The sequence below is a fragment of the Amphibalanus amphitrite genome, unplaced genomic scaffold (assembly GCF_019059575.1).
Source record: "Amphibalanus amphitrite isolate SeventyFive unplaced genomic scaffold, NRLGWU_Aamphi_draft 000023F_arrow, whole genome shotgun sequence".
NCBI lineage: Eukaryota > Metazoa > Arthropoda > Thecostraca > Balanomorpha > Balanidae > Amphibalanus > Amphibalanus amphitrite.
Genome location: NW_024881519.1, coordinates 1,151,452 through 1,165,721, shown reverse-complemented (window position 1 = coordinate 1,165,721; position 14,270 = coordinate 1,151,452). Strand labels below are relative to the sequence as shown.

The 14,270-nt window shown below is 45.1% G+C and overlaps 1 protein-coding gene across 1 annotated transcript; it reads left to right on the top strand.

Annotated features, from left to right (window-relative positions):
• Positions 1 to 12,046: 12,046 nt before the first annotated feature.
• LOC122392535 lies at positions 12,047 to 13,974 on the top strand. The gene is made up of 3 exons (XM_043387502.1): positions 12,047 to 12,374; positions 12,657 to 13,752; positions 13,970 to 13,974. Exons 1-3 carry the CDS (start codon positions 12,303 to 12,305, stop codon positions 13,972 to 13,974), a joined length of 1,173 nt encoding a protein of 390 aa, XP_043243437.1. The 5' UTR covers positions 12,047 to 12,302.
• Positions 13,975 to 14,270: the final 296 nt, after the last annotated feature.

Sequence of the window (14,270 nt, the reverse complement as noted above, 5' to 3'; positions counted from 1 at the left end):
TTCATTCATTGAGTGAAGGAAATTGCGATCAATAACGCTGTAGAAACAAAAGGGAATCTTCATTAACGGGCAAGCTGAACAGTCGCCAAGTTGTGGTGTTAAGGGTACCGGGTGGTAGGTACAGACAGACACCAAAGTCAGCAAAAAGTGGGGGGGGGGCAGTTAACATTGCTGGCCCCCCACATCCGAAAGTGGGGGGCATGGCCCCCCCGGCCCCCCTGTTCCTACGCCTATGTAATTTCATCGTTTATCAGCCCACCTGCATGCCTGCCTAGTTGATTTACTCGAGCCAGTATGTGTGATGGCTAGTGTGTTAGAGTGTCGGTCGATGCCTATCGCCCGTGCCGCCGCAGGGGCAGGTGTCAGTGACAGTGGGCTGACAGTGTCGCGCGATCCGGCCGATACGTGCTCCCGGCCACAGCGGTGACGGCGCGGCCGGCTCATGACTGATTCAGGCCCGGCTGGTGCCGAGCAGTGTGTGCTTACACCTTGATCTTGATGAATATATATTCAGCACGAAATAGGAAACGATCTCAGGCTTCGGACATTTTATTCCCATGAAATGAGCATCCATGCCAATTCGAAACGGTAAAATATACGTTGCTCGATAGACACAACCTTTAACAACCTTTGTTATTCTATGCAAAAAAAATATATACGTTACAGGGAGTATGCGATTTCAGTTAGTTTGCAACGACCCTAGGGTGGTTGTAACCTCCCTGAACGATCAGTTTGTTTGCAACGACCCTAGGACGTTACAAAATAACTGCTCGTTCCGGGACGTTGTAACGAAACTAGGGTCGTTGCAACCTCCCTAGTTAGTATGCAACGAACCTAGGGTTGTTACAAAATAACTAGGGAGTTTAAGAAATCATCGAGTCTCGTTTCACAGGGGGCACATGGGGGGGGGTTGCCACTTGCCACTCTCCCAGGTAGTCTTTCTGCTCTGCACTCAACATTTTTAGAGCTAGAAGCCTGATTTTTGGTATAGCTGCTCCTCTATCCTTTCTTGATGTTCACTAAAAATTTCAAGTTTTTGTGGTTTTTGGTTTCGGAGATATGACCTTGTTTTTCAGGTCATGTCATGACCCACATGGCCAATTCTCAACATCTTGCGTTGGCTATGGGCCTTGTGAGCTTTTGACACCTTGATTTCGGCCTTTTTGCCAGTCTTACCTCCCACCTATCATGGAACATGTTTTTCGACGATGTACAGATGTCAAGGTCAGGGTCAAGGTCAACCTAGGTCATCTAAAATAATTGCGTTTTAGGCAAGCTGAATTTACTTTTCGTGAAGTTTTTTTGACTGCATTCTTGGTGAAAGCTTCTCAGATCATGATTTCATGTAATATGGACATTGGACACATAAACAACCGGTACACACACAGACACACACAGACATACAAACACATATCATTGACCTTGACCTAACTTGACCTGAAATGACCTCAGCAGCAAAAATCTGGTCGGGTAGTGTGACAAAGAGCGCACTTATACAACGGTGACCCAAAACAGCAACATTTTTTAGTTTGAACTGACCTGGAAGGTCAATGACTGACCTGAAAAGGTAAAACTGGGTATCATTGGATTCGTTTTTTCCCAAAGAATCTTTTTGGTCTTTACCGCGAAGCTCTATCTCCAACAGGAACGAAATGGCGCGAGGGGGTGGCAACCCCCCCATGTGCGTTCTAGGATGGGAAAATGGCATATGCGGGCGAGGGTTAACTCTCGCCCTTATTGGTGTTTTGCTAGCTGCAAACGCACATGGCGGGGCTAGGTTATTGGTTGACTTTCCAGGTCAGGTCAGTGACTAAGAAGTCGGGAAAATCGGGACCTGTTAAAACTTTGGAGAGTTAGCTTGTTACGAGGTTTTTCGGTGCGCTGATCACGAATTTCATGTTAGCTTTGATCACCGATGATGTCTTGATGTTTTTGGGTCAGGTCGGGTCAGGTCAGGTCAACCAGTAGGCGTCTTGCTAGCTGTCCATAGTAGGTGTCAACCACCACTGACAGCCTCGTGACATGGTACGAAGGCGCCAGAATTACTTCTTAAATGTTCAAATGGGTGCTAAATTCGAAATCAGCTCCAAAAACTAGCGTAAAGAATATATGAACCCAGAAGAAGTGAACTAAGGTCATCAAAGGTCAAAGACCTTGATCTGACCTTCACGTGACCTTGACACCCACTATAATGCATGGGACCATCATCATTTCACATGTTTGAACGTTAACAATCACAAAAAGACTGGAAACGAGCGGAAAATAACCGTTTTTACGAAGGGCTTCCTGGCAAATGCCCATCTAATTTGAACAAATCTGCACCAAATGTGCACCTAATCTGCACAAAATGTGTACTAGATGGCCGTCGTGAAATACTCCTGAGCTGAATGTTCAAATTTTGTTCTCCTTTACTTTTTAAATGAACTATATTGAACAAGATTTTCAATGGACAAGATTGCTGACGGCCCTCATGTGAAACGACACTCGATGAATTCTTAACCCGCGCCCGGCTGGGGGTCCTGGATTTCCACGCCCTGCTGGGGGGGGGGGGGGGTGTGTTTGAACACCCCCCCCCCCCCTTGTAACTCGGCTCCTGGGCCACGTAGCGATACGCAGAAGGCGGCGTTCGAAAGAGCGTCAAAAATAATGACGAAATCACTTCGGTCAATTTTTTGGTCAGGTCAAAGGTCAGGTCACCAGAGGTCATTGAAGGCAAAATTTCGCCGATTTCCAGGTCGAATGTCGAAAATTTCCAAGAAGCCAACGCATAACTCGGTAACCAATAGAGTTACAGCGCCGCGGAAAAGCGCATTCGATAGCCCTTTTAACGTCCTTTCTGAGTAATTTTTTCAAATTTGACCTGACGTCAACGGTTTTGCCTGCAGGGGGCAAAAACTGCAAAAATAGCCGATTTTTTCGGAAACAGTTTTTCTGCGATAACGTTTGACCCAAGCCTTGTACGAGCTTACTTTCACCGGCATCGTGTTCCTCTCGTCAAGACGCATCGAATGAACTATAACTTGACCTTGAAAGGTCAACTTGAAAATTTGACCTCAGGTCAAGGTCATGACCTGACCGGAAAGGGTCATGTTGCATATCAGTCGATCCGTATCGTCGAGCTGAACACATCTAAGGCGTTTTCATCGCTCCAGCATGCCTCTATCAAAAGTTATTTGCGAGTGTTGCGAATGAGTTGCGACCCTAGTTTGGTCCACCTGCAATGGGTGCCCTCGCACTGCGGACTGGAGGGGAATGAGAGAGCGGACTCGACCGCCAAGGAGGCCAGCAATCTCGCCCAGGACCAAGCCCCCATCGACGTCCAGACGGCCCACCGGGCCGCCGCCAGAGTGGCGAGGGCCCGGACCATCCGAGCCTGGCCGGCCGGCTGGTTCCGCCGACTGACCGGGGACCGCCTCCCGCCGGCCGTGGCCGGCGGAGACCGGTCGGCGGCGGTGGACGTACACCAGCTCCGCGCCGGCCACTGGACCAGCTCTACACAGTGTCGCCACAGAGTTGGGCTGGCGCCCTCCCGGGGGTGCGAGCAGTGTGACGATCAACACTGCAGGGCTGCGCTCTGCCCCGTCTGCCGGGAGGAGGCGGACACCCCCCAGCATGTCCTCCTGCGCTGCCCGGCCCTGATGGCCACCCGACACCGACTGCTGGGATCCATCAACCCCGACCTGGAAGAGGTGCGGAGCGGCGCCATCGTGGCGGCCCTGGGGGCCGCCCACAGGTCCCTACAGAGCCTGACGGCTACGTCTCAGCTGTGAGACGGAGGGACCAACAACAACAACAACAACAGCACTCGTGTTGCTTCTGTTTGATCTGGTGAACTTTTTGTATAGTTTCTTGTTGCGTGTACTGCGGCCTCACAGCCGAGTGGCGTGCCGACGCCGAGTTGAACATGTCTCAGTTCCGGACCCAGCAGGTCAGCTGCAAAGCGGGCGGCGATGCGTGCTGGTAGGCGGCGGTAGACACTGCCGACGGCGATCGGGCGCAGGCCTCCGTCTTTCTTCCGGAAGGCGCACAGAGAATTATTTACTTTGTATTGCAACTCAGTGATTTAGAACCACCAGGTAATCGTGCACTGAGTGAGTGTAGGCCTTGTGTGGTTAAAAAACGTTTTTATGCCTTATTTTTCATTTGAATGTCAGGATGTATGGAAAAGACAAATGGTATATAATATGAAGTTTTCTGATTTTATTACCATATGATAATGTGGGCATCTCCCCGCCCACTCCAGCCGTTGATTGGCTGATCAACTTTTAGTTTGGCGCCTCGTAGTTTCCCCAACGGCAGTGCGGATTTAGTGTTGGCATCACAATTTGGCCTGACATTTTTTTTGGTGGATGCTAGTGATGCAAATTTCCAGTGACAGGGAACTTAGTTTTATTAGTGTTTTGGTTAATATGCAACTTATAAAATACCTTAAAACGGGGTGTTAAGGGACAGTTTTGAGGTGTTTTTGTTATATAACTCAAGAAGGGTTGGAGATAGAAGCATCAAATTGTCAGCATTTTATGTGGAATTTGGGGCTTTACATGCCTGCCACATTAAAGTTTTTAAGATTTATACCTGCATATTATTTTTTATTGTTTTTCATCACTGTCCTTTAGCACCCCAATGTGGGGTGTTAAGGGACACCTATATTCTTCCAAGAAATGGTCATCAAATGCCCACAATAGGGGTGTGGAAGGGCACACAATTTATTTATTGAAATGTTTTGCATATTCTGTCACAAAACAAGTCAGGTTCATTCACCACTAATGACCTTTTTAGCCAATTACGTGTAATGCAGTTTACGCTTCTGGAAAATGTGCTAATAATAAGGTAAACAGAACCAAAAAGTACCCTTCTGTCATCAATAAAAACCCACCTTGAAGCTAGTCACTTGTCATTATGTTGCCCTCTTTGTTTTAGCCTTTTTATGATGACATCACATTTACCTACATCAGTCTCCATTGACCCATCATTGTAAAAGAGTGTTGAGATGTTTTGTTATATAACTTAAGATGTAAAATGACGATAATAACTCAAGTTTATTGTACAAGACAAAGCTTTCGATACATAAAGTATCTTGATCACTGTCAATGAGATGTAGAATATTTGAAAATTCACAAATAACAAAAACCGACGCAAGTCGTTGCATTTCTTTCTTCCTAACATATGACATTCACCCTATGACACTTTCACTGCTAATTTTGCTGCTATGCTAGACCATGTAATAAACCCGTTTCTTGTATTGAACGTATTTCTTGACATGATATGAGCCGCTTCGAGACATTTTCGTTTTCGTTTCTTCATATTTCGTTCCAATATTTTGGTATCGTCCCACTTCGGCAGGTGCTGGCATTCTTCTATGTGTAGTACGATCGCATTGGAAGTCCGGTGAAATTTGACATCGCTCTTATGTTCCTGTAATCGCGTTTTTAATCCCCTTCCTGTCTCGCCTACGTAAGTCTTATAACACCCCGAACAAGGCACTTCGTAAACAATGCTCTTCTCGGAGCCTTCGTTTTTCTCTTTTCTTTCTAATATGTTCTTGATTTTCTGTCCTGAGTTCACCATCTGCAGTACATGCAGATGGTGACATTATGCATGCGGTTTGGATGTTTCAAGTTTAACAAATCAGAATACGTTCAACACAGTGGGTTAGCCATGGGGTCACCGCTGAGCTCCATTGGCGCGTGTCTCTATATGGAAGATTTAGAACGGTCACGACTTCTAGATATAATCGGCCCTGATTCAGAATGGATGCGGTACGTGGATGATGTTTTGGTAGTGGTACCGCAAGACATGGACTTGGACGAAAAACTGAACCTCTTGAATGCTGTCAACCCAAAGATACAGTTTACATTGGAGAAGGAACAGAACGCCCAGCTGCCATTTTTAGACACTTCCATCTTGAGGACAGACAGCAACTTCAAATTTAAAGTTTTCAGAAAGCCTACCAATAAGGAAGATTACGTGCATTTTTATTCGGCTCATGCAGACAGGGTGAAAAGTGGTATAGTTATTGGCTTTTTCCTTAGAGCGTTTAGGATTTGTGATGATGACTACTTACAAGAAGAACTTCAGCACATATACGAGACCTTTGAAAGATTGAAGTACCCAAAGGGTTTTCTGATACAGCAGAGGAAAAAAGCAGAAGAAATCGTCAAGAAAAAGAAGAGAGGACAAACGAAGAAGCGTACAGACAAGCCTGATAGATGGATAACGATTCCCTATTCAAGAGAAGCGAATGCCATCTCAAAACAACTAGAGAGCATGGGTGTGCGGATTGCTACGAACTCAGGACAGAAAATCAAGAACATATTAGAAAGAAAAGAGAAAAACGAAGGCTCCGAGAAGAGCATTGTTTACGAAGTGCCTTGTTCGGGGTGTTATAAGACTTACGTAGGCGAGACAGGAAGGGGATTAAAAACGCGATTACAGGAACATAAGAGCGATGTCAAATTTCACCGGACTTCCAATGCGATCGTACTACACATAGAAGAATGCCAGCACCTGCCGAAGTGGGACGATACCAAAATATTGGAACGAAATATGAAGAAACGAAAACGAAAATGTCTCGAAGCGGCTCATATCATGTCAAGAAATACGTTCAACACAAGAAACGGGTTTATTACATGGTCTAGCATAGCAGCAAAATTAGCAGTGAAAGTGTCATAGGGTGAATGTCACATGTTAGGAAGAAAGAAATGCAACGACTTGCGTCGGTTTTTGTTATTTGTGAATTTTCAAATATTCTACATCTCATTGACAGTGATCAAGATACTTTATGTATCGAAAGCTTTGTCTTGTACAATAAACTTGAGTTATTATCGTCATTTTACATCTGTCATGGATTCGTTATAACTTAAGATGTGTTAAAGATAAAAGCATGAACTTGCCAGCATTTTATGTGGAATTTGGTGTTTTACATGCCTACTGAAAGAAAACTTAATGAAATTATATTTAGATATTATTTTTAATTTTTTCTTCCCTGTCCCTTAGCACCCCACATCCACCTCAAAATATGCATGTATTCTTTTTCCATTCCAGGGGAAACTCAGCCTGGATGTAGTTGAATTGCAATGCCCCGTCTGCCCTGGCACTAATTTTTATGACTTGTTTATGTACACAAAACATCTCAGAAGCCACCAGAATGAGGCAAACTTTCATGTGGCTTGTATGTTTTGTGATAAAACATTTCAAAACGTTACCAACTGGAGGAGGCACATCAATGTTCATCGGCTGCGTGAGGCAGAGAAAGATACTTCTGAAACTGAAGGGGCCGTAAGTTGCCCAAACCAGCCAGTGGCGTGTATGGGCGATGGACCGTCAAGCCTTGAGACAGCTGAATCTTGTGTGGAGACAACAGAGGACAGGGAAGGTACCACAGTTGTGGATAATACAGCTGTGGGCAATGATGCATCTGAGGTCCAGACTGAACCAAGCCATGGCATAGAAGATGAAGCAATGGATTTTCTTATTGACTTGAACATGAAAGGCGCATCGGAAAAGGTGTGTTCTGATGTTGCAAGTGCAGTTGCACGTTTTGCTGCCAGAGCATGCCGAGAGCAGGCTGCGGCACTATCCCATGCTGGTGGTGATATCTGCATTGACAACCTGCCAACAATAAAAACATTTCGGGACCTTCAAACACCACACAAACGAGAAAAATACATGAGAATGAACAGAGTGCTGGTTAAGCCGCGCACTGTGAAACTAAGTGGCGGTGAAAGTTACCAGTATGTGCCTCTACTGGAGCAGTTGTCTGCGATACTTTCCCATGAGAGTGTTCGGTCTCATGTGGTAAAACATAGTCCCAGTGCTGCGGATGGACACTGCTATAGATCATTCCGTGATGGCACTCTTCATTCTGACATCAATGAAGAAGTGTGTCTCAGCTTGTACTTCAATGAAATCGGGATTGCAAATCCCTTGGGAACAAAGGCCTCAAAATCAAAAGTAGGTGCATTTTACTTTGCACTGCCTGACCTACCATCTGGACGGTTGCAGCATATCTTCCTGGTCCTTTTGGTGAAGTGTTCTCTTCTGAAAAAGCATACGTTTGAAAAAGTCATAGAACCACTGATGCAAGATCTAAATTCATTTGGTACTGAAGGAGTATCGGTAGGTACCGGTGATTCAGTGCAAGTCTTCAGAGGTACAGTTCGGTTCCTGATTGCTGACAACTTGGCTCAGCATTTCTTGGGTCGCTTCAATGAATGTTTTTCTGGAGGCAATAGGATCTGCCGTTTTTGCACCATTAGTGCATCAGACATGAAATCGACCTTCAGATCATCCGCTTGCAAAAGAATAACTCAATCTGAATATGATTCCCAGGTGGCGGCACTGCAAAACTCTGAGGCAGGACAGGGTCTTCATCAGTTATACGGTTTGAAAGAGCACTGCGTTCTGAACGATCTCCCATCATTTCACATCATTGACCGGCAGCCGCCTGACATTGGCCACGATATTCTTGAAGGCGTGGGGCCCCTAGTGATTAGGTGGACATTGACGTCACTCATTCGGAAGTACAAAGTGTTGTCCGTGACGACTCTGAATGAGGTGCTGAGAAATTTTCCATATCACCGTAGTACGGATAAAAATCCACCGCAAATGGCGTCTGTCGGAACTGGTGTGTTGATAAAACTGACTGCAAGCGAATGCTTCACGTTGATTCGTTTGCTGCCACTGATGATTGGGGACACAATCCCCTCAGAGTGTCCAGAGTGGGATGCGTTTATTCGCTTGCGGGACATAGTTTTCTACTGTTGTGCTCCAACCCTGACAGATGCGGAGCTGATACATCTTCAGACAGATGTGGAAGATTGGCTTGAATCTCTTGTTGAGATATATCCTGGATGCTTCGGCATGCGCCCAAACTTTCACTATATGTTGCATTATGTCGAAGAAATCCGTCGCCATGGACCTTTGAGATTCCTATGGACCCTTCGCTTTGAAAATAAACACCAGGAGTTGAAGAGCGCACTAAAAAGCTCTCAAAATCGAATGAACCCGTGCCTTTCAATGGCGAAACGTCATCAGCTGCATCTGGCAAAAAAGCTTGGGCAGACCACCTTCATGCATACAAAAGATATTTTGTTGTTGGAAGAGCGAGTATATGCCGATGCTGGAAAGGCATCTCCCGTTATGAAGAGCTGCCGCGTCAATGGAATTCGCTATCAAGTGGATGACGTCCTGGTAGCAGCTATTCCCGAGGTCGCCTTCTCAGTGGCGGCGGAAGCAGGGGGGCAAGGGGGGCAGCTGCACCCTAAAGCTATGGAAAGGGGCGCCTCGAAAATCTGTAGAGGAGGCAGGAAGTTAAGAGGTGCGGCAGCCATAAAGCTGAGCAGTGCGAGGCGACACCACAACTGATAAAGGCACTTGTGACACGAAGAGGGTGGCAATGACGTGGGAAAAGTATCTTTTGATATGCTGAAGAGTGGAGGGCATCCTTATCTGAAACAAAGGCAGATGCTGCCGACCCTGGCCCGATTTCACCAAGTGAATATATTCTTGGTGTACTTTGGAAAAGTACACCGACAAAGTACGACGACAATACTATTCTGTTTCACCGCAGGAATATATTCACTACGCCCGCTTTACGTAGTTTGAGAGCCACCGGCGCGCATGCATACAGCTTGTCGGGGACATGCATTCACTATGTATATTTTTCCGTATTTAAAGTCGACGAGCTTAAATGCTCAGATATACATACAACATTATGAAAAAAAAATCTGGCTACGCTAATAAAAATTAAATTTGCTGATCATACAAGAGGAAGTGCCTAAGAAAATATTGCTAATAATGCTCTTGATTTTTGCTCGGAGCATGACATTCCAAAGCCAAAATGTAAACAATCGGCAGCAAGCCGCGCAGCACAGTTGAAGTTACTGGCGTGTGTGGGTTTTATTGGATTTTGAATTGATATTAATTTTTTCTTCCAAGTTACTTCTCATTAAATATTGCTTTAATATTTGTTCACATCTTCTACGCAATTCTGGAGTGGTTTAGAGCAAATATAAATAAAGCCGAACAAGAAATGGCATTACTTGAGGCACCTATCTAACTACCGATCACTGATGGTAGCAAGGAGCACGGCCAACTAGCCGACAAGTTATCTGAAATATTACCTGAATCAAGTTTTTAAATAATCGAAGGGTCTACCGACGACTTCAAATATGGAGAATATTTCGGAATCATTCTCTGAACCTAAACGGAAGCGGGAAGCCGGTGATAAATTGAATCATTTGGCCACAACACAAGAGAAATATGGACATTGGACAGCATATGGATACTGCAAAGAAATAGTAAAAGTGGGCGACGAAAACGAATGTAATGAAGCGTTGTGACTTGTGATGCAACATGCTGGGCATGTCAATCAAGGCGTTGCTAGACTGGACTTCATTTCTTCCTCTCGCCCTCGCCAGCTATTTACTTTCTCTTCGGTAAAACGCTGTATAAAGAGCACGGTGTAATAATCACGGTGATAAAGATTTGAAACGCTTTTGGCCTTTTGTGTTATCAAAATACAATGTGAACTGTCGTTTTTTTTTTGGAAGTGAAAAACTCTAATGTAATCGGGAATGCGAATGAAAAAGGGAATTCCCTGTTGTGTTTCTGCATGATGGGGTGATTTTAATCGCAGTGATGCCACGATGAGATAAGCCTTATAAAAATAGCTGTTCTGGGGTTTAATTTCAATATAAGCCCTGACACACGATACCCTATATATCCAGCAAGAAATAACCATTATGACCTCTAAAACTTTTTGCGTAGCCCGTGGCATGTTTTTATCATACGTTGCATCGATGAAGTCATTAAATTTGTAACATTATCATACAAAAAAATTGATGTATGCCAAGCTGTTTCTCAAAGTATGCCACAAAAAGTAGCATACTTTCAATGCCAGCAAACTCGGCAAACAGCTGTTGAAAAAGCAGATCGGCGTACCAGAAGTCCCTCAAACGTCTTTGGCACACCTTATCATACATCTGTTCTACATACGTTGTGAAAATTTCAGACCCAGGTCACTTAACGTCAGCTCACCAGATCAGTTCAAGTGACCTCACTACATCGAAAGTTTCAATGTCTGCTAAAGCTACACCGAGTGACCGATCGCTTTGAAACTTTCAGAGATTAGCCCGCGCCCTGCTGGGGGTGTTTAAACACCTCTCTTGTGTTTTTTCGCGAATATTTCAAAAACGGCGGCGCGGAGCGCCGCCTTTTTTTTGGTACACCTTATCATGCATCAATTCTACACATGTTGTTAAAATTTCAGACCAAGGTCATTCAAGGTCAGGTCACCAGGTCACTTGAAGTGACCTCACCTCATAAAAAGTTTCAATGTCTGCCATAGCTACACCGAGTGACCGATCGCTTTGAAACTTTCAGCGATTGCTAAGAGCAATAGCATGTACAAAATGTATATCTCAGAATTTTGATATCGATGACCTAAGGTCAGGTCAATTTTGCGACCTCCCCATTATAATTCAAGGGGAGAAAATTGAAATGCGCGTGTTACAGAGGTTCTTTTATCACACATGTCCCGTGCACATATGTTTTGTGATGATTAACGTATTGAGGTCGGGCAAGACGAGAGAACGAGGGTGAAGAAAATATATAGAAAAATGAGAACGAGGCCATTAAGTTGTTTTAAGAAAGTTAAGCGAAGTTAAGATAAATAAAGCATTAAGTTAAAAAGCTAAGCGTAACACAACGCGAGGAAATAACCATTAAGACTATCCGAACATTTGGTGCCAGTGAACACGGATGAAGCAATGCCGGGAAAAAGACAGAGAAGTAAGAAGACCGGAGGTGAAGAAATGAACAATACCAGCAACACTTCTGTAAACCCTGAGGAATCAATGATGGAAGCCAGTGTGCCTCATAGTTTGTATAGGCGAAAGCAAAAGTTAGTGACGCAGATACGTAACGACGAGTGTGAATTACATGCTATGCTCATAGAGGGAAACGCATCAATCTCAGTCATACAAGCACTGATTGCCAAGCTGGGAGAGCTAACGACACAGTTGTTGGACATATTAGAAACTATGCAAGATGAAGATAACTCAGAAGACGGCTCATCTGTGCGATCAGGACCTCTGTGGAAGAATTATGAAGCTCTAGAGAATGACATCGCTGATTCGGTCTCGCTAGCAAATAAATACATTCGCCAAAAGATATCAGAGAACACAGATCGTTCAGATTCGCACAGCTCCAGTGGTTCAGTGAAAGAAGTTGAGAAAGTAGAAGCGTGCACGATTCCTGGTTTGAAAAAGCCTGAGCTGCCAGTCTTCAGTGGGGATCAGATGCAGTTTAGTGACTGGTCGGAGATGTTTAATGCATTCGTCGACAGCGAGAAAATACCGGCTAAGTTCAAGATTATGTATGGTCACTTTTCGGATTATTCTCTGGGATAATAATATCTAACTCACAAGTCCATATATTTCGGATGATATTGCTCACCCTTGGTCACTGGACAAAATAAAAATCTTGGTTTTGTCCAGTGGTTTTTATTTTGTCCAGTGACCAAGGGTGAGCAATATCATCCGAAATATATGGACTTGTGAGTTAGATATTATTATCCCAGAGAATAATCCGAAAAGTGACCATACATAACTAATTTCCTGGGAAAAATGACATTAAAACAACATAAGTTCAAGATGATTTACATGAAAAACTATCTCGCGGGAGAGCCTCTGAGAATTGTAGAAAGGTACAGACCCACAGAAACGGGATATGCAAAGGCGAAAGAAGAGTTAGACAAGAAATACGGTGGAAAAATGTTCAAAATCCGAAACGAGCTTGATTCAATAAGACGCACGCGGCCGATTCAAGTGGATGAAACCAAGCGGCTAGAAGAATTCTCTGACAGAGTGACAAGTTTAGTGACAAACTTAAAGGAAAGTGGATGCGTGTCAGATCTCACAAACACGTCTGCATACTACTTACTTGTTGTAGAGAAGCTCCATCATTTCTACGTGAAGAACTACAACAGATGGCTAAGCACTGAGCACAGAGAAGACAACTTCGAGTCATTCGCCGAGTGGCTGACAGATGAAGCGCTATTCGAGAAAAGAGCAAAGCAAATGACACAAACCACGAGCAGCATGCCAAACACTCGACATCAGCAAAGGAAGACATTCCGAGTGAAGACCCAGAATCAACATCAGCCAGCAGTGCGGCAGTCCTTCAGTCCGCCGTCAGATACAAACTGCATGGTTTGTCAAGCTGATCACGCCTTGGAGAGCTGTGCTGTTTTTCAGAGCTGGACAGTGGGCAAAAGATACGAGTTCTGTAAGCAGACAAGAATCTGTTTTAGATGTCTCGCCGGACAACATCGTGGAATAAGATGCCACCGGTTTCCTGGATGTCAGTTAGAGGGGTGTGGAGGAAGCCACCACACCTTACTGCATGCCAGTCTGCGACAAGATAAGCAACTGGAACAGAGAGGACGGCTGAAAGAGCAGCACCGACAGACGGAGAACACAAGTCAGAACCGTCAGACTACGAGCCATCTACCTCAGCAAGGTCAACTAGAACAGAGCGGACAGTTGAGCTGGTCACAATACCGCCAAGAAGGAGCTCACAGCAGTGGATGTCAGCCATCGCGCAACACGCCAAACACCACCAGCAGTAGCAGTAGCGGGAACACACAAAGCTCCGGAATAACCTACAATACGGCAGCCTCCAGATCACCACCAGGAAAAGAAGCGACCGCATTCCAGACAGTTCCAGTGCGCGTGCACCACAACGGCCGTTCGGTTACCCTCAACGCGCTACTGGACCCATGTTCTGACGCATCATTCATCAGTAAAGCAGCTGCATCCGAGATCGAATTCAATGGAACGAGCCAAAAGTTTGAGCTGGGAACGGTGACCGGCACACAAGACGTCACTATGAAAGCAGGTTCTGTGAAGTTATCCAGCCTGCACAGCAGTTATGAAGCCGCTCTGAACGTGTTCGTCATACCCAGTTTAGACGGAGCATCTGTGGGCATAAACTGGAACGACGCTAAGAAGAAGTGGGCGCATCTGCGACACATCCAATTCCCGGAGATGTCAAGAAGTCGTGGGGTCGATCTGCTGATAGGAATCAGCGCCGATACGATGCCCCTCTTCGTGCCACTGGATACTGTTCTTGGTACGACCGGAGAGCCAGTGGCAGTGCTCACACCGCTCGGTTGGACAGCGTTCGGCTGTATCGAAAGAGCAGCTGAAAACACCAGTGAAGATGTGTTGTAATAGAATTGTGCTATGAATTAGTAGAACGTAGCG

Bases quoted from the DNA above. Each gene is read 5' to 3' on its own strand.
- LOC122392535 (XM_043387502.1), top strand. From the start codon at position 12,303: ATGCAGTTTAGTGACTGGTCGGAGATGTTTAATGCATTCGTCGACAGC. The intron at 12,375-12,656 runs ATTATGTATGGT...CATAAGTTCAAG, and splicing joins AAATACCGGCTAAGTTCAAG to ATGATTTACATGAAAAACTA.